Raw genomic sequence first — 21,591 nt, 5'->3', positions numbered from 1 at the left:
AACCATTGCCATTGTTTTTATTCCTTTGTATCCTTTGTTACATTTCAGTGCTGTTGATCTGCAGCCTATGTCAGCTACTTTCTGCCTTCATGTACTTCAGCAGCAACTGCATTCCATACCCCATTGACAGATATTTTGATGGTAATAGTGGACCAATCCTGTGCAATGAGCATCAGCACGCCCACTTGTAGTCCCCCACATCAATACAAAGCTTGGGGCAGGTTGGTGCTGAGGCCTGCTACTGCCACCCCCTTCCAATTAAGTGTCTGGGACAAACTTGCCCCCATGTTATTTCCACTCGGCAAATGCGAGAAACAAGTAGAAATTTTGAGCCCTGCCTTTGATCATAATTTCCTTTTGAAGCCTTTCCAGCTCTAAGAATCACTTTTTGTCAAATTCAGTAACCAAATGAATAGGTTTAGATGTTGCTTGGCAATGATATTGGCTTTTGTTGGTTTAAAAGGACCACCTGTGACCATTCTCCACTGCACTCTTTACAGTGCTGTGCCTTGTTAGGGGACCATTTATTTTCTATTGGAATAATGCAATTTGGTTCTCTGATCACAGAAGTTTTTAGCCTCTGCATTGGCCAATTGTTTTTTTGTTTCTGCTGCTTGGGTCGCATTTGGAAAGTCTCCTTCACAGTCCAACGCTTGCACCTGGCCAGGGTCCATTTGGGATTTCTGGTGGGACTATACTCCTGAGGTGCCCAAAGCTATGTATTTGAGATCTAGTTCCATAAGAAACCATATAACGGGCCAGTCCTGGTCTAGACTATAATAGTTCAGTTCTGGGCAGTGTAACGTTGTGTAGGCTGGGCTTTTGTGTATAAAGGGGTTTGATAAGAACTGAACAGTTACTGTAATAGTAGCTGATGGGATTTAACTTTAAGGGATCATTCACATGGTGCAGAGACATCAGTTTTTCTGCATGCGTTCTGTAAGGTCACAACAAAATCAATTTTTCTCTGTGTCCTGTTAACACCACAACACAGATATTTTTTTCTGTGCAGGAATCTGCAATGTGTATAAAACTTATTGAAGCACACATGTAAACTGCTGTCTCTGCAAGTGAAATCTGCAGATCTGTTTTTCTGCATGTATGGTGTGAACGAGGCCTTAAACTGACCCTGGGAACAACATTTTTCATCCAAATATTTTCTTCAGTATCACGAAGAATATATATCTAACTCAGTGTGTACCAAACACCTTTGCAAATGCTGTGGAAGGGGCCCAGCAGGCTCCACCCTCTACAGGCTGCCTGCAGAAAACTACAGGAGGCAGACCAGTCATCCTGCACAAGGAGAGAGGGCAACAGTGACCGGTCTTTATTACTGGAAGCTGCTGCACAGGAGTTGTGTGAAGGATAGATTATAGCACAGGAAAGGAGACCATACACAGGAGTCCAAGACCCATGTGAGATCAGAAATGGCTCTTGTACTTCGACCATATTTGTAAGTCTTTGTGTCATGGCAGATTTGCATGATATGCACTTTTCTACTCTTCTGTTTTATTTTTAACTTTTAATATGTTTATTTTTCAGTGATCAAGTTTGATATCTTATCTGAGGACTATTCAAAGGTATTGTGTTTTGTTTTCTATAAATAACAAACATGTTATACTCACCTCCTCTGTATAATTGTTTTGCACAGAGCGGCCCCGATCCTCCTCTTCTCAGGTTCTCTGCCGGCTCTCCTATCCCCTCCCTCCTGCCAAGTGCCCTCACAGCAAGCTGCTTACTAGGGGGGGCAGCCGAGCATGCTTGCTCCTGAGTCGCTGCGCTTTGTGTCTATTCACCCACAGATGCAGCTGTGCTCTTCATTGGCCAAACCTTGAGCCTTTACAACCACTTTAAGCATGCCAGTTGCCTCTCACATAAATAGCACCTTTGCGCCCATAGCTGTTGCCCAGGCCATTATTCCTAAACTCCTATGACAGATATTGCCCAAATTGACTCTACTTCACTCATTTGCCGCCTTATCTACAATACCTAGATGTGACTAGATTTAAAGTGGAACGCAGCTGTATCTGAGAACCACAAACTGAAAACGCTATTGAATTCATTTTTAGTTTTTAAAGCAAACTCACCCATCCACCCATGTCTCCATGCTTTATTTTGCACTATACACACATTTTAACCTCCCTGGTGGTATTCCCGAGTGTAGTTCGGGGTAAACTTTCAGCACCACAAGTGTAACCCCGAGCTACACTCGGGAATACTTTGCAGCATTGCTCCGGGATCTTTTCTGCATTTACCTTGTCCTGCGCTCCCGCGATGTCCCTCCTGCAGTGTCCCCGGCAATGTCCTCCGGCCGATGCCAGCATCTGTCTGCTGGGTTCCATTCCCTGCAACGCCAAGACGTACGGAGACGGAACGGCGGGAAATTTAAAAATGTGAAAAAGTGACATTCACTAAATACACTAAAATCACATAGTAAAACATTCCTGTATCAAAGCATTTCACATACATTTTGTCCTGAGTGCCTTGTCCTGTGTCCTGCCTGCATTTTTACTGTTCTTTCTGCCTGGAAACTGATAAATGTCCATGGCGTCCAAAAAGCGTCCCTTTAGGTCAAAAACGGTTTTAGACCAGCTAGAGAACAGCGATAGTAAATTAGAACCACTTGCAGAATTGACTGATAATGATTTGTGGGGAAATTTGTCATCAGACACTGAAAACGATTTTGCGACTTTGCTCAGCGATGTGCGAACTTGGCGCTCTATTTCAAATTTCAGTGTTTTTGGTTTGATTATATTATTGAATTAAATTTATTATTATTATATTATTATTTTTTATGATTATTTATTAAATTATAATTTATGATTTCGTGTTTCAAGTTTTATCCTACCCGGGATGTTTACTAGACTCTTGTTCGGACAGATTTCAGTGAGTTATTCCTAAAAATTACAGGCCTACAATAAAAAAACTACATATTTCCATGCAAAAAAAATGTACCACTTTGAGCACAGAAATATTGACATAATCAGACCGCTAGGGAGGTTAAAGCTAGAAAGGGGAATTTTAATAGCTATTAGCTGCATTAAGGGGGCCATAGATGACTCTTTTGGATTCCTCTATCCACACAAGTAAAGTGGATGGAGGAATCATCCCCTCTGAGACATTGTATTCTGGGAGTGGGACTTCCACTGTCAGAATACACTGATCAGCGACTGCAGCTGCTATTCGAGAAGTTTTTTTTACAGCATTCCCATTCGGCAGCAGTTGATCTACCGACTTCTGTCAGAGACATCAACACATGGATAGAAATTTGGCTGGTCACTGCTAAACTGGCCAAATTGTGATCCATCTATGGCCAGCTTAAAGTGGTATTAAACTAAGAAGAAAACATTTTATTATATTTCAGCTTACCAATTCTCAGATGTGATGTTTGTTTTAGTTTTTAGGATCCCTTTCCTTTTTCACCCTGTGATCCAGCCAGCAAGTCTGTTGTTTTTCAACAAAATAAGTTGTTCTGCAAATGTTGCAGTTAACATTGACAGGGTTGCTTGATGATCAGCCTTTATGTAAAACCTTTATCCCAAAAGGAAAAAAAACTGCTGTAACTGCTTAAAAAGTGTGAGCTGGAGTTTGGCTAACTTTTTTTAGCATATCTGAATCTGCTAGTACATCTAACACTCCCCTAAGGCTACATCACTTGAACAGGTAACTGAGGATTATTTCGTAAGATGCAGATTGATTGGAAGTTAAATATACAGTTGTGCAAACTGCTTCCTTACATTGACAGCTCTGTGGTTTTTAGTGTGTAAGTATAACACAATTCAACAACCTGTCTTCATTTTTCCCCAGATCGTCTTTTTGCAGAGTGACAGATATGTAGAATTCCATTCTCAGCATGGCCGCTACCACAGGCTTAGGATACCAAAATTCGGCAGAGACTTTTCATATCATTACCCATCCTGTGACTTGTATTTTGTTGGAGCAAGGTAATGGAATACTGATAAATGTTTGTGAGCTAAGAACCTGTATTGCTGTACTCTTGGGCTGTTTCGGGGCGACAAAGTTTAACCACTTGATTTGGAAGGTTTTACCTCCTTCATGATGAAGCCATTTTTTGCTATTTAGCACTGCGCTACTTTAATTGCCAATTGCACGGTTATGCAGTGCTGTACTCAAATGAAATTTATATAATTTTTTTCACACAAAAAGCTTTTTTGTTTTTAGGTGGTATTTGACCACCACTGGGTTTCTTTTTTGCAACATAAGCGAAAAAAGACTGAAAATTTTGAAAAACACCCTATATTTTTTACTTTCTGCTATAAAATGTCTTCAGTGAAAAAAATTCAAATTTCTTTATAGATTTTGGCCAAAATGTATTCTACATGTTTTTGGTAATAAAGCAATCCAAATAAGTGTATATTGATTGGTTTGTGTGAAAGTTATGGAGCCTACAAACCATGGTATATATTTTGGAAGTTTTAATTTTTTTTTTTTTATACTACTAATGGCGGTGATCAGTGACTTATAATGGGACTGCAATAGTGCGGAAGACAAATAAAGTGTGTAGAATCCTCCTGCGCTTAATGGATTAACTAAAAATTCTTGTTTGGAGCAGCCAGCACTGAATCTGATACCCAACTGTTAGATAATACACTTGTATAGAAAAATAGTGCAGTGCTTAACAATGACCATATATAATACACTCAACCACACATGGATAAATAGTGACCAAAGGAGTTATTGGTAACAGTAACCGTGCCCCTCTCACTCCCACTTTATATCTCGGTGTGTGAGGTAGGTAAATAAATATATATAAAAAAGTTCTCAAACAATAAGTGACGGTGCCTGCAACGCAGTAAACTTCATGCAAGGTGCATAGATAGAACTCTGGTGATGGTGAGTGACAATCCTCCTCTGGCCAAAAAGCCCCCTCACCTTAATGCAACGACCCACTGGGCCTATACGCCTTCAAGATCACTAGGTGGGATCTTAACCACATGTGCTGCCAGACAACTCCTCCAAGCCAATTGGCTTGCAGAGACCGCGCTGTTTCTTCTGCTTGCTTCTGGATCCGGAAGAGAGAAGTTCTTGTGGTTAGTGAGCCTGCCGAGTGACATATTCAGCGGTGGTCAGGAGCCAAGGTGTCCAGTGCATTATCTCCACTTGAAGCAAATCTTGGAGGAGCTTGTCTGGCAGCACATGTGGTTAAGATCCCACCTAGTGATCTTGAAGGCGTATAGGCCCAGTGGGTCGTTGCATTAAGGTGAGGGGGCTTTTTGGCCAGAGGAGGATTGTCACTCCCCATCACCAGAGTTCTATCTATGCACCTTGCATGAAGTTTACTGCGTTGCAGGCACCGTCACTTATTGTTTGAGAACTTTTTTATATATATTTATTTACCTACCTCACACACCGAGATATAAAGTGGGAGTGAGAGGGGCACGGTTACTGTTACCAATAACTCCTTTGGTCACTATTTATCCATGTGTGGTTATTTGAGTGTTATATATGGTCATTGTTAAGCACTGCACTATTTTTCTATAATAGTGTGGAAGGCAATCTGACACTAACGGATGCTGGTGCCACTGACATCACCAGTGACATTAATACAATGATCAGTGATAATACTATACTCTGTCACTGTACTATTGACACTGGTTGGGAAGGGGCTAACATCTAGGGCAATCAAAGGGTTTAATGTGTGGCTAACTATGAGTAATATGTGTAATGTGTGCTGCTTTTACTAAGAGATTTCCTTGTTTTTCAACCCTGATTTTCAACACAGGGCTCTGGTCTGTGATTGTACATAGACGATCTGAAGGTCCCGGCTGTGAATCATTGACCGGAACTTGCTGACAGGCCCCCGTTGTGTATAATCACAGCGGGTGTTGGCAAGGAGGGGGGAGCACATAAGCGGGCCCTATATCTGGAAGCAGGCAGAAATGTAGCAGTATGTCACTGTACTGCGGGCGGTCCGTAAGCGATTAAAGGACAACTACTTTCATACAGTTATTCTGCATAAAATATGTAAACCCAACATTTCATATTCCTGATATGTGCCTGCTGTCCCATGTACTTGCATGAAAAAGTATCCTGTTCTCTTTGTATTGCTTCATTTGTGTGAAATCCTTGGTAATTCTGCCAGTCCATTTGCTTCCCTATTAAAAACTGACCGCACTAGGTATGCAAGCACAGCTTGATCAGTTCTCTAGCTATGCTGGGAACACAGCCTGCTCTCCTCCAACGATCAGACTTGTGTTGACATGCCCCCTCCAGCTCTTCTGAAGCTGAGAACAGAGGGTATGTGATCACTTCTAAGAAAGAGGAAAAAGGTATTTAAAAGGTTTCTACTTTCACCAGCCACTTTATTAGGTACACCTTGCTAGTGTCAAGAAAATATCCCCCACACCATTACATCACCACAGCCTGAACCCTTCATACAAGGCAGGATGGATCCATGCTTTCTTGTTTAAGCCAAATTCTGACCCTACCATCTGAATGTTGCAGCTGAAATGGAGACTCATCAGACTAAGCAACGTTTCTCCAAACTTCTATTGTCCAAGTTTGGTAAGCCTGTGCGAATCGTAGTTTCCGTTTCCTGCTCTTAAATGACAGGAGTGGCACTTGGTGTGGTTTTCTGCTGCTGTAGCCCACCTGCTTCAAGGTTTGACGTGTTGTGTGTTCAGAGATGGTATTCTGCATACCTTGGTTGTAACGAGTGATCCTTTGAGTTACTGTTGCCTTTCTCTCATCTCGAACCAGTCTGCCCATTCTCCTCTAACATCAACAAGGCATTTTTGTCCACACAACTACCACTCATTGGATATTTTTTATTTTTCGGATTATTCCTTGTAAACGCTAGAGATGGTTGTGCATAAAAATCCCAGTAGATCAGCAGTTTTTGAAATACTCAGACCAGCCTGTCTAGCACCAACAACCATGCCACGTTCAAATTCACTTAAATCCCCTTTCTTCCCCATTCAAATGCTCAGTTTGAACTTCAGCAAGTCATCTTCACCATGTCTAGATGCCTAAATGCACTGAGTTGCTGCCATGTGAGTCGCTGATTAGCAATTTGTGTTACCAAGCAATTAAACAGGTATACCTAATAAAGTGGCTGGTGAGTGTATATCCATACACAAATGTTTTCTCTTCATTTCTGTTTTAAATTGAATGAGTTCTTTTACAAGGTGAGTGTTTACAATCAGTTTAATATGTAAAATATAGCATATGGAATATATTACTAAAACAGGTTACTTTGCCATATATAGTATCTTTTAGTAAAATTCTGCACTTATTAACGACATTAAACTAAACGTGGTGTCATACAGTGCCTTTTTATCTCCCACCCCCAGCTTTATCCATTTGGCTCTTTAAAGCGGAGTTCCACCCAAAAGGGGAAGTTCCACTTTAAAGATTGGTCCCTCGCTTCCCATTAAGGAATGGCACCTTTTGGGAGTGGGCACCCGAAATTGACAGTTACCTGCTCCCACTTCCACTGCGATCGCCTAGGCGATTGGAAGCGGAAGTTGCCCTCCTACCCTCCTTCCCCGTAGTCTTGTGGGACACGTGACAGGTCCCAGAAGATGACGGGGCCATTTAGGAAGAGCAGCGCTACTTGTGCATGCACAGCGGGCGCTCGGCTGTGAAGCCACAAGCTGTCACAGCCGGGTGCCCACACTGAAGATGCTGGTGCCTGGAATACAGGACGGCTGGTGAAACGGGCTGCGGCAGAGGCACCGCGGGATCGTGAGACAGGTGAGTAAGTGGCTGTTTTTTAAAAGTCAGCAGCTACAGTTTTTGTAGCTGCTGACTTTTATTTTTTGACAGAGTAAGTGGAACTCTGCTTTTAAAAATGCAGAATTACTTGAAGGCTGGTGTAAATGGAAATGATTTTATGTTGATGCTTATGTGATCATATTAGATCAGTCTCTTAGGTACAAGGGGAGACAGTGGAATCATGATGTAAACAAATGTTATATTGAACTACCCCCCCCCAACCTGGTTTGTTCTTATTGGACACCTGAGAGGACGGGCTACGACATCCTTTTTGACTACTTGCATAGTCACGGTTTCTGCGCTATGTCTGCTCCTCTATAACTCTATGGGAGGCATGTGCCTCCGTTTTCCATGTGCTACGTTTGTTTTGGTACCTTTCTGTAACACTGTTTATAAAAATGTAATAAAATACTAAAATAATAAATAAAAATATAAAAGGTATATTGATAATGTTGGTACATTTTCTGCTACTTCACAGCTCAAATAGCTGCACAAACTCTGCCAGAAAGTAAAATGGGATAGCAGTATTTGATAGTAGTGGATTTCTTAGTCTGTAAATGTGTAAGAATATATATATTTTTTTATTTTTATATTATATATGAGAGCGAGACACTAAATTGCAATATGTATATTTAAACTTCCCAAAAATGTGTAATTCTGTGCAGCAGTTTTGTGATCCAGAACCTGTCAACCATTCTATGTCTGCCTTCTGCTCCTCGGCTGCAGCATCTTGGCTTGGGAAAAAAAAAAACCCACCAAGCATAAGGTTCATCAGCCATTTTCAGTTAGTTCTTTTCTCCTATCAAAATGTTTACTGACAGCACATGTGCATTGCAGCAGAGTCTGATTGGCTCCTAGTTGTCCCCTTCCCTTTTCTCCTGTGGTTACTGCTGTGCTGGAGGTGAATATGAAGACTTGTAATGGAACACATGAATTCTGCATATTTATAGAGCTGCTGTGGGCAATTCCATCTATTGCTTACCTATTTTATGACTAAGGCAGGCTATTGATATTGTCACTGGTGAAAACTAGCCAGCAGCAGGATCGCTACGAAGTGCAGAGAAGATCTGTTTCCACAAGTCATTCTCACAATGATGGGAATAATGCACAACATCACCCGCCTGCTATGGTCTGACACCTCATTTATCCAGCAATGAGGGAGTGATGCATGGCAATTGCTGAATAGATCTCTACCCTTACACTTACGGGTTTTTCGTTTTTTCGCATGTTCGCGGACTTAAAAAAAAAATAGATCTCTACCCTGTATAACAATCCTGTCATTGGTAAGTTGTCACCAGCAACATGATCATTAGCGCCCCATAGTATTTAGAGAACACTCCAAAGGAAAACATTTTCTACATTTCAGTATAATGGGGAATAGAAATGGCTGATGTTGTCCGGTGGCCTTTACCCACTACAGGCCTAAGAATTGTTCATTTTATTGGTGAAGTTCGATTGAAATATTAGATACAGAACAGATATATGCCACGTATGATGTACTCTTAAGGAAGAAGCGAGTAAACTAAATTTGTAGAAATTTATTTAAAGACAAGTAACAGTTTTGTTTCACGCCAATGTATTTGGTGAAGTTATATCTTTTATGCATGTTTTAATAAAATCTTTTTTGTTTTTTCCCCAGCTCTGAGGTCTTTCGGCTAAACTTAGAACAGGGACGATTTCTGAATTCACTCCAGACTGATGGCTCGTGAGTAAATGTCATCTGCACTGCAAGTTATGAGTGTTGTATTTGATGCACTAGATGGTGCCAGAGTGGCAGATAACATAGGAGGACAGTACTTAGACACCAGATCACAGCACCTTTCACTGCTTGGGATCTGTCTTGTTCCTGATCTTCAAAATGTCATTTATTTTCTTTATGGGTTATATTGTTGGGTAGTTATAAACACATGCCATGAAAATTTCTTCTCTTTCAGACAGATCAATGCCTGTGACATCAATCCTGCACACCATTTATTTGCTGCCGGCACAACAGAGGTAAAGTATATATGTTACATTTATGGTTGTGTTACCTGGCTGTAAAACATAAAGCCTGGATCCAGATACCTGCATAAGCTGCTAGAGCTTTATTCTCTGTCCCTAATGGTCTGATGTTAATGGAGATTACTTAAATCGATACATGGCATTCTTTAACCACTTAACCTCTGGAATGTTTTACTCTCTTCATGACCAGGGCATTCCTTGCTATTCAGCACTTCCCTACTTTAATTGGCAATTGCTCAGTGATGCAACACTGTACTCAAATTAAATTTATATCGTTTTTCTTTCACACAAATACATTTTTGTTTTGGTGATATTTGATCATCACTGGGATTTTTTTTTTATCATATAAATGAAAAGAGACAAACCGTTTAGAAAAAAAATGTTTTTTTCTCTCTGTTATAAAACATACCCAATAAAAAAAAAACTAATTTCTTCACAAATTTAGGCCAAAATGTATTCTTCTATATGTCTTTGGTTAAAAAATTCCCAGTGAGTGTATATTAATTGCTTTGTGTGAAAGTTATAGAATCTACAAACTATGGTGTATGTATAAACTGGAATTTACACAGCTAAGATTCTATACTGGTAATGGCGGTGATCAGCGACTTATAGTGGGACTGTGATAGTGTGGCAGGCAATCTGGTGCTAGCTGGCACTGGCTGGGAGGTACACTGACTAACTGACACTGACATCAATAGTCACACTAATACAATGATCAGTGCTAATACTGTACACTGTACTAATGACACTGAATGGGAAGGGGTTAACATCAAGGGGCAATCAAGGGGTTAACTGTTTGCCTAACAAGTGTAATATGTGCTGATTTTACTTACAGATCTGGCTGTTTTTCTTTTTGCAAAACGGGGAATAAACAGCCAGATCACTGATCTGTTTGTAAACACAAGGGTCTGTGCTGTGACTGGCTACAGACGATCAGCAGGTCTGAGCCATAAATCATTGGCCGGGACCTACTGACAAAATCCTGCTCTAGCTAGTGACACCCTCCAGCCGTAGTCTGTTTTACACCCGCCTACCTGGTCTCATCTGGTCTGCTAAAAGCAAAAACACGGAAGTGGATATGACCTCCTCCTGCTAGGCACATTGGATTTGAAGGCAGTCAGGTGTAAACGGACAGCAGAATCCATTTACATCTGGACGCCAATAGAAAAGAGCAGGCTCTGTCTGTACCTGCTCTACAGAAACTGAGCAGACACGGACTTGCCATTTGGCCCTCTGCTCTGATCAGCAGGGGATCAACGGACAGATCCCCTGCTGATCAAAACAGAGTCCATCCCTTATGAAAGGGGCGTAAAGATTACCAGGGTATTGAATTGCAATACTTTTATTGCTGGTTAGTCGCCTACACCGTTTTAAGTGGAGCTCTAACCACTTTTCTTTGTTTTCATTTTTTTCTCATTTTTATGGTAAAGGGTTACATGATATTGTTTACAGTGCCCCATTGTTGCCAGCCACTGGTGCATTTTCAAAGGGGAGCACATTTTCAGAAAAGATAAAAAGGAAATTGCACTCACATTTATGCCTTGGGTATCACCAAGACAGAAATTTAGAGGAAATCACCCCGACTGGGGACACAAACTACAATAATATAGCAGTGGGCACAACCCTTCATTCTGCTAAAAATGTACAAAAACATTCTAAACTTGTTCTATAGCCGTAGGACATTCAGTCTACATTTTCAAGATGTTCCCATGAAATTTCAAGGTTTGATGTCCTACCCAATTTGTTAAATAGGACCTTCCATGAAAAATATATAGTCTACTTTATTACCTTCCCCAACTTGAAAATAATGATTTGACAAAAAACTTACCCTTGCTTGGTCTTATCTTTTGAATTGCACAGTTGACATTACTACTTCTTAATACTGCTTTTTTTTTGGGAAGCTGTGACCACAAAACCCCAAAAGAATGCACCCTAGCCCTTGCAGGAATGCCCTTGAGCATCAAGGAGGCAGCAATTAAGTGCAGTGTCATCACCCTTTGCCTCTTGGAAGAATTGAAAGCTGAGATCAAGACCAGGTTGTTGTTTTTTTTTTTGAGGGGGGGGGGGGGGGGGGGGTTGTATTACACATCTTCATTTAAAATTTTTTTCAGCTAATTTAGTTTAGGGGGTAGGGGGATAGCAGTAAAGCAGACTGGGCACGATGCATGGAAGGTCTGCTTTAATCTGTTATACAGTGCATAAGGTGGTGGTAATAAGTTTATTCAATTCCACATCATTTGGCATTACAAATTGCTTCCCTGTCACTTACTTCCTATATTTTTTGGTTATTCTCTAGGGTAAGGTGGAATGCTGGGACCCACGGACAAGAACGCGAGTAGGGCTTCTGGACTGCGCCTTGAGCAGTGTTACAGAGGATACAGAGTAGGTTAAACAAGTAAAGGTTCTTAGGTTTAAATGCTATTATTTCCACACAAAATTAAATTGTCTACAGATCTGAGCATATATGTGCGCCCAAACTGGCCAGATTAAAAATTCCCTTGAGGGTTCAGAGGGTTCAGAAAAACAAAACCATCCATACATGTGGAAGAGATCAGTTAAGTGTAAATGATCCTACCAATCTGTATACACATTTTAAAAACCTTGCTTCTATTTATTTGTTTAGGACAGGAGGAAATCACAAAGCAATAGGCGGTGATATGGGGAGGTGATATTAGGAATTTCTTGGGCTTTTAAAAACAAAAAAGGGGCTTTATGGCCTAAATTTTTTTTATATTTTTAACATTGCACTGTTTATCTCCCCCTCTACTCCCTGCCTGTCTCCAGCACTGCACCTGGGGACATTAAAGTCCCCATCTTTACCCCCTATACATCAAAGTCCCCATATACATCAGTGTCCAGAGGAGTCCCTGCTTACATAAGACCCTGGTGAAGTTCCCCCTTTATTCAGAGCTCAGCGGGGTGCCCCCTTTAGTCAAAGCTCAGCGGGGTGCCCCCTTTAGTCGGAGCTCAGCGGGGTGCCCCCTTCTGTCAGAGCTCAGCTGCTAACTGGACATGAAAAAGTTAAGTGTGAACCTCCTGGAGGGGGGAGGTAGAAAAGGAGAGAAGGGAAGGCTCCATGGTAGAGCAGAGATCGCTCATCCCCAGGCTGCTCTCTGCAGGCTCAGACATCGGCAGTCATACAGCCGGATGGATCTTCTAATTTCCTGCCCACGGGGCAGTCATGGAGGAGAGGGGCGGAAAGAGGTGGAGCAAAGCGTAATCTGTCTCCTCTCCCGATTATGCGGGGAGGGAGGGGGGAAGTGTGCTGTGTGAACAAGTGTCAAACACTGAGCATGCACATACCTGTCGGCCCCAGAGTTTATCAATCGCTTTCTTAAGCAAGCCTAGCTGCTTGCCGGCAGCAGGGCTAAATGTAAGGAAAAACAGCCTGCCCAGAACTACATGTCCCGGGGGGGCGATAGGATTTGCACATCCCTGGGCTAATGTTCCGCATTAAGGATTAGATTTTTTTTTTTTTTGTAAGTGGACCTGAATTCAGTGTAGATTTGCTGTTTTTATATGGAAATATCTAGGAATTATAACTGTGCCTAAACAGTACCCCGGGCCTAAAGCGTTATAGGTGTATATCTGCAGTATGAGATCACTTAAGGCACTGCTGCCTCTGACTGTCAGTCTCACTAGCTTTGAAGTGATATAATGTATGGTGATGTCACTACTGCGCTGCTCACGGTTTTCTTTACTAAAGAGAAAGCTGTACCTAAGGACCTGCAGTGCAAGGCTCTCCCTGCTTCTGCTTTATACAGTTTGCATGTCAGTGCTTCCTCTAACTCCCCTGCTGCTTTTTAATTATTTCCTACCAGGCATCAGATCACCAACCACAAGAAGGGCAGCACTGTGCGGAAGCAAAGACTTGCTTTTTTACTAAGATGGCCGTCTTCACACAGAGGCACAATATAGATTAAGGCATTGTCAGTCGAAAATCGAAAAATAACAAGCTGCAGGGAGCCTTTAGTCATTACTGGTGACTAGATCTTTGTCCTCTGCTTGGCTTTTTGGGCAAAGCTTCCACAGTACAGATCCTTAATATTAAAGTGGTTGTAAAGGCTGAAGGTTTTTTTTACCTTTGTGCATTCTATGCATGAAGGTAAAAAAACCTTCTGTGTGCTACTCCCCACAGCCCCATTAATACTCACCTGATCCCGATCCAGTGATGTGCATGTAAGCCTCGGCTTTCACAGTTACCTCCTTCCTCATTGGCTGAGACATATCAGTGGGAGCCATTGGCTCCCACTGCTGTTAATCACAGCTGGTGAGCCAGTGAGGAGAGATGGTAGGTGGGGCAGAGCTGTGCTCTGTGTCTTTTGGGGGGGCTCGGAAGTGAGCACACACCAGTGTAGCCCTAGCAAGTGCCCGCTAATGGGGGCACTGGTCAGGAGGAAGGAGCCAGGAGCGCTGGCGGGGTACCTGAGAAGAGGAGGATTGGGGCTGCTCTCTGTGCAAAACCATCGTACAGAGCAGGTAAGTATGACATGTTTGTTATTAAAAAAAACAAAAAAATCCCCGAACCTTTAATATCACTTTAATGTTTTCTTCTTTACTCCTGTTTCCAAGTGTTTTATAAATACTCATTTATGGATATATTTTGTTCTTTTAACGGTAAAGTATTCAATTAAACTGCTGAGCCAAGGGCTCCAACATATCATATGTTTGTATGACTTTATGCTAGGTAAAAAAGATAATTCTTATCTGTTATCTCCTTTCAGAATTGATGGCTTACCATCTGTGTCTGCTCTGAAATTTAATGGACCTCTACAAATGGCTGTAGGCACTTCAACTGGCCAGGTATAGACAATGCTATACATACATTTGAAACATAGGTATTTGGGGACTTTTAAGGTTCCACACAAACCTCTAAATTTTCATAAAACACAACTTTTTATTGAAGTATATATAAAAATCAGCAGATAGGCAGATAATATTAATAGGCATATAATAACAAATACAGGTATCCACGTGGTTATTGTCTACATTAATTTCTATTCTTAACATGTTTTCCCATTCATTGGTTTCTTCAGGAGGTTAATGGAAATTTACATAAGGATACCACAAGTTTTTAAACCACAAAATTGTTTTGCTGTTAGTATAGATAAGAATCTTCATGCATGGATCAGCAGCCCCGAAAAAAAGAGGTGTAATGGTAACCACAGGGGGACACAATATACTAAGATGACACCCTCCATTACATCGATTGCAAATATGAGGTGAATGCCCCAAGGAACTCTCATGGTATGAGGAGGTGTATCTTCCTAAAGTTACATTAGAAAACTTGGTACTCACATTATTTGAGCTATAACCCCACAAGAATGAAAAAGACTGAAAAGTCTGAGTCCAAAACAGGTGGCGAATGCTGCTTCAATATCTGTGGGGAGGAAAGAAATGTGCTTTCTTGACAAGTAAGACCTTTTGCTGATTTAATAAAGGAAATAATACCATGCATTTTTGCAAGGTAATGATTTCACTTTGTTTGGTAATGATGTGGCGCCTTCTAATTAAGTGTGGTAATTACCATAAGTGTAAAAAACCTATATAGATCAATACCAATTGTTTAGCAGTCCCTTTTAAGTGTAAACACACCAATGAACAATTACTGTATTTTTGCTCCATAAGATTCACCTGACCATAAGACGCGCCTAGGTTTTAGAGGAGGAAAACAAGAAAAAAAATATTTTGAACCAATGGACTGCAGACATAGTACAGGAAATGACCGGAGACTGCAGACATAGTACAGGAAATGACCGGAGACTGCAGACATAGTACAGGAAATGACCGGAGACTGCGTACACAGTACAGGAGATGACCGGAGGCTGCGGACACAGTACAGGAGATGACCGGAGGCTGCGGACACAGTACAGGAGATGACCGGAGGCTGCGGACACAGTACAGGGGATGACCGGAGGCTGCGGACACAGTACAGGGGATGACCGGAGGCTGCGGGCACAGTACAGGGGATGACCGGAGGCTGCGGACACAGTACAGGGGATGACCGGAGGCTGCGGACACAGTACAGGGGATGACCGGAGGCTGCGGACACAGTACAGGGGATGACCGGAGGCTGCGGACACAGTACAGGGGATGACCGGAGGCTGCGGACACAGTACAGGGGATGACCGGAGGCTGCGGACACAGTACAGGGGATGACCGGAGGCTGCGGACACAGTACAGGGGATGACCGGAGGCTGCGGACACAGTACAGGGGATGACCGGAGGCTGCGGACACAGTACAGGGGATGACCGGAGGCTGCGGACACAGTACAGGGGATGACCGGAGGCTGCGGACACAGTACAGGGGATGACCGGAGGCTGCGGACACAGTACAGGGGATGACCGGAGGCTGCGGACACAGTACAGGGGATGACCGGAGGCTGCGGACACAGTACAGGGGATGACCGGAGGCTGCGGACACAGTACAGGGGATGACCGGAGGCTGCGGACACAGTACAGGGGATGACCGGAGGCTGCGGACACAGTACAGGGGATGACCGGAGGCTGCGGACACAGTACAGGGGATGACCGGAGACTGCGGACACAGTACAGGGGATGACCGGAGACTGTGGACCTTTGGGGAGCGGGTACCCGAATTTGACAGACACCTGTTCCCACATCTGCGGCGCTGTCCTCCCTCCCTCCTTCTCTTCTGGGACACGTGACAGGGCCGGACCATTCACAAAGCTCAGGGCTTCTTGCGCATGAGCAGTGGGCACCCGGCTGTGAAGCCGAAAGCTGTCACAGCTGGGTGCCCACACTAAAGATGCCGGCTCTGGGAGAGAAGACGGTGAGGACAGCGATGGAACGAGGAACAGGTAGGACCGAGGAGCACAGAAGAGCAGAGCAGCCGGCCCGGCATTATAACAAGGCAGGGGGAATTCCGGGCCAGTAGCTCCATATTCGCTCCACAGATGCACAGACATTTTCCCCCATTTTTTTTTTTTGAGGAAAAAAGTGCATCTTATGGAGCGAAAAATATGGTAAACTATGCAAAGATAGGAGCTAAATTGGCATAAACATTACATTTATACATAAATGGCAACTAGTATCCAAAGTCCATTATAGTGCATATCCCAACATCACACTGTGACAAGGGTCCTTTAAGAGGATGCCTGCCATATGGTAACAATCTCCCAACTTCTTCACCATTTGTGTTCATATGGAATATGCGATCACCAGAGGACATCGACCCCTTTGTTACAAGAAGGTCAATCAGCGCTTTTGTTCCCCAAAGTTGTTATTCTCATGAAGAGGATCTCCAGGTTTCCTTCATTCAGTTGTGTCATTCAGATACACTCAATAACAGATGAGGGAACATCCAATTAAAAGTATGTTTACTTCCTGAAGATGCCATATTGGTGAAATGTACGTAGAAGGTTTTGTATGACGTCACAACCAGCCCACGAGATGGAGGCTTGGAGCATATGCTGGCCAACGGAGGCGGTACGGTGACTCAGATTTCACAGGCTGTATATACTGGTGCCAGTATTGAAGACACTGTAAAATGTGTGTTTTTAATTTGATATGTTTTGTTATGAAAAATCCATACACAAATACTGCACTTAGATACATTTAATTGGATGTTCCCTCATCTGTTATTGAGTGTGGATACTGGTATTGCTTTTTATTTATATATTTAATGTTTATGCTAATTTAGTGCCTTTCTTTGCATGGTTTAATAATTTCACTTGCTTTTACCAGCCTCCAGATTTTCACTATATCAACAAACATGAAGTAGGAGTAGCGAAAATAATAATTTACTTTACACTTCATAACAGCAATGGTCACAATAAAGGGACTGGGAAATGAACACAGACCTTCAGCGGGTGGTTTCACCAATGATCACCCGATAGAGATAGAGCTCTCCCTAATGGGGCACATATCGGGGTGGAAAAAAAAACCTGTCAGAGTTTTCACCATTTCATACTGTATCCAAGATATTGGAAAAAAAGATTTTTGGCTTTAATCATGTATTAAGCCTCATGTAGAGCTTTCCTTTAGTCTCTTATGCTTGTCTCATAAGTTTCTGTTGATGACAAAATGTACTCTGTAGTCAATGACAGTGAAGATGAGGTGGTGGTATCTCAAAGAACATCCAGTGAGCAGATTTCACCAGAAATTTAAGAAGTTCCATAGAAAATTGGTTAAAGTAGCTGAAAGAAGAACACACTGTTCTCCTCACTGATCTAATTCCTGATGTGTTTATCAAATGAAAAGTGTGCAAGGCTATCATGTACTATTTCAAAATCGTGTTTGCCTAAGCTTCCTCAGCTCCTGGGAATAAGCGGGCCCTTTGTTTATCTCTATGTCTGTATTAAGAGATGTCCGGGCATTTTTTCCCTGAACTCACAGGGCCCTAAATGGGAGTACTGCTCGGTATAGCATTGCGCCCTGTCCAGCCGCATCCTGCCCTAGACTTTAACAGGCTGCAGGCAGTACGGTTGGATGCTGCACCTGTCCCTCCTGGGTGTGCCAAATTGCAGGGGCTGAATGCACTGCAACTAGCCAGCCCAGCAGGGAGCCTCAAAAAGGTCATATGTGATAAATATGAAGCTTTCACTGGAATTTTCTTGCGGTATAATATAGCCTTCAGCCTTTATCTTCCATATTAGAAGCTTGAGCTAGAAGAGCAAATCCCCAATAGAGTAACATTGTTTTTTCAGTAAAATCATTGGTAAAAACTTATAGTAAAAACATTAAGCACTATGAATAGTGCACTATAAAACTCCTCTGTCCAGTAGTAATTAAACTGCCATGAACCTCCCAAAAACTTAGCGTGGTGACATCACCAAGACATCATCAGTGGCTAGGAAGAAATGTCTTACCAAGCATTTTAGTTTTCTTACATTGTCACGCTCTACTGTTTATTTTGTGCTTATTTGCTCTAGTATAGCAGCTTTTAGCATAAAATTTTAGATGGTGTAATTATTTTAATTTCAAACATTTTTTATTGAAAGATTTTAGTGTAAAACAAAACAAGGTACATTAATATGGTTCACAGTTAAGTACAGCAATATTGTTGCGTGAAATAAATTCCTCACCATTTGGCTGGGGAGGGTAAACATGAGTCGTATTTACCTGAGAGGTATGCTCGGTTTGGTGTGAACCATATAGAGGTGGGAATGTTATATAAAGTGGGTAAAGAACAGGGGGGGTGACAAGGACACCAGTCTAGTGCATAAGGCCTTTTATGTTATACATTTATGAAAATATTTTATGGAGCAACTAGGGTTCTATAGCCATCGAGACCATTGGTATTTGAATTTATGGTGGGAAGAATGGTTGAGGGCTGATCTTCCTTCCATATCACATTGGAAGTTAAGGTCTGTTATAAGGGCAGAGAGAGGAGGAGTTTTGGTAGATTTCCATAATTTAGTAATGTTGGATTTAGCAGCTGCCAATAAGTGGATAATGATGGTGCGTGAGTCTTTAGGGAATTTGTCGATTCCTATATGAAGGAGTGCGAGAGCCGGGTTTGGAGCCACTGGGGCTTCAGCGATTGTTGAAATCAATTGGAAAACGCTGTTCCAGTAAGATCTAAGAGATTTACATGCCCAGAGTATATGTAAAGTTGATCCTGTTTCTCCGCATTGTCTCCAACAAGCTGGTGAGTGTTGAGAGTAATATAAAGAGAGTTTAACAGGTGTTCTATACCACTGGTGTAAAATTTTCATATATGATTCCCAATGGGAACTACATCTAGATGCTTTGTGGGTAATGTTAAAGCTTCTTTCCCAAGTGTGCGGTTGTATTGGTTGTGGGAGACGTTTCTCCCAGTTGGATAGAGAGGTAGTTTGTAGAGCGAACTATGAGTTGGTTATGAGTGTGTAGAAGGTTGAAATCCCTTTCTTAGGGTATTGAGTTTTGTTAAGGAATTGATGCTCAGTAGTAGGAATTTTCAAAAGATGTGGAACGTTTATTTTTTTGTAGGGAGTGCGCTATTCTCATGTAAGTGAAGTTTTCGTTTTCGGGGAGGTGAAATTTTTCCTGAAGAGTCGAAAAGGAGTCTAGTTTGTGGTTTGTATAGAGGTCTTGTAAAAGAGATATACCTCGATTTTCCCATTTGTAGTAGTTTTAAAGAGGGGATAATGAAGTGTAGGGTGGTAATTAGGGTAGGAATTGGTTTGGTATCTGTCGAGTTGGATGTTAAGAGATCATACCAGGCTTGTAAAGAGGCTTGGATGCATGGATGTTTGGGTAGAATTTTGGATTGAGGGGCTTGTGGCAAGAACAGCATTATACGTGATGTAGGCGGGAGATGCGGGAGTGTTTCCATGGTAGTCCATGTTTTTTCGTTAGTTGGGTGCCACCAAAAATAGAGTTGGTCTAGAAGTGTGGCATTGTAGTATGATTTTAAATGTGGGAGACCTGCTCCTCCCCTAGAAGTTGGACGTATTAAGAGATTTCTAGCACATCTGGGTTTTTTTTGAGTTCCAGAGGAATTTGGCAAGTACTGCTTGTAGTTTGGAGAAGAAGGTATTGGGGACGGGGATGGGGAGTGTGCGGAATATGTAAAGGATTTTGGGTAGTATGCACATTTTGAGGGTAGCTACTCTTCCTAGTTTCGATAGTGTTGACGTGCGTAGATTTTTAAGTACCTGTGGGATGGATTCAAGTAATAGTTTGTGGTTTGCAGCGTATAGTTGATCAGTCGTAGTGGTGAGTTTAATTCCCAGGTAGGGGATGCTGTGGTGTTCCCAGGAGAAGGGGAAATGTTTGATCAGCATTTTCTGGATCTTAGTGGGCGTATGGAGATTAAGGATAGAGGATTTGGGCTCATTGAGCTTATAGTATGATACTTCCGAGTAATTATGAAGATGTGTACGAATCGTTTGAAGCGATTTGTATGGGTTGGTAACCATTAGAATGATGTCATCTGCAAATAAGATAATTTTGTGTTCTTTTTTCAGGTGGGTAATTCCTGTGAATGTTGGGTCATCTCTGAGTTTTGAGGCTAAGGGTTTGATGAGTAAAGTAAAGATTATGGGGGATAAGGGGCAGCCTTGTCTGGTACCATTGGATATGTGGAAAGTATGTGAGAGTGTGCCGTTTGTTAATACTCTAGCTGAAGGGTTGGAGTAGTGGGAGAGGATTGCCGATAGCATCCAGTCTGTAATTCCAAATTTTTAAAGTGTGAGTTTCATAAATTGCCATTGTATTCGGTCGAATGCTTTTTCAGCGTCTAGGGATAAGAATAAGGAGGGTTGTTTGGTGGTTTCTAATTTGTGTAGGAGGGATATGAGTCTTCTGGTTGCTTCTGGTGCTTGGCGATCAAGGATAAATCCCACTTGGTCTGGGTGGGTTAATGTAGGAAGGTGGGGAAGCAGTCTTTGGACTATTATTTTGGCGTAGAGTTTTATGTCTGTGATTAGTATTGAGATCGGTCTGTAATTCTGGACAAGTTGGGGATCTTTGCCGGGTTTTGGAATAGTTGTTATTATGGATTGCAGCATTTTGTTGGGGAATTCACCCGTAGAGGTGGCATGGTTAAAGAGGACGGTTAGATGTGGTGTAAGATTAGGGGCAAATGTTTTGTAGAATTCGTTCGTGAAGCCATCGTTTCCTGGAGATTTATTAAGAGGTAAGGTTTTTATAGTGTTTTCTATTTCTGTAGGATGGATCGGGATAGAGATAGAGGTGAGTTGTGATGGAGTGAGTTGGGGAAGATTAGTGGTGGTTAGGAAGTTTTGTATAGATACTGTTGTTGGTTGGGTCGTGTCCGAGTCATCTTTGATATTTTATAGGGTTTGGTAGTAGGTCGCGAAAGCATTAGCTATGTCTTGCGGTTTTGTGAGCGATGAGTGAGTAGCTGGTTGTTGAATTAAAGAGATTTTGGATTTAAGACGT

At 42.1% G+C, this 21,591-nt stretch overlaps 1 protein-coding gene across 1 annotated transcript in view; it reads left to right on the top strand.

Moving 5' to 3' along the window:
* The window catches only part of NOL10 (nucleolar protein 10), a 110,701-nt gene that overhangs the window by 8,620 nt on the left and 80,490 nt on the right, over positions 1 to 21,591 (top strand). The window contains 6 exon segments of the mRNA XM_089672043.1: positions 1,543 to 1,580; positions 3,808 to 3,944; positions 9,377 to 9,442; positions 9,672 to 9,732; positions 12,035 to 12,120; positions 14,463 to 14,541. Coding sequence (XP_089528169.1) covers positions 1,543 to 1,580; positions 3,808 to 3,944; positions 9,377 to 9,442; positions 9,672 to 9,732; positions 12,035 to 12,120; positions 14,463 to 14,541 — 467 coding nt within the window.

Source organism: Staurois parvus, unplaced genomic scaffold, assembly GCF_062004578.1.
Source record: "Staurois parvus isolate SC_StPar_1 unplaced genomic scaffold, SC_StPar_1.0 ptg000118l, whole genome shotgun sequence".
Lineage (NCBI taxonomy): Eukaryota > Metazoa > Chordata > Amphibia > Anura > Ranidae > Staurois > Staurois parvus.
Note: the sequence above shows the minus strand (reverse complement) of the source record. Positions and strands in the feature narration are given on the sequence as shown.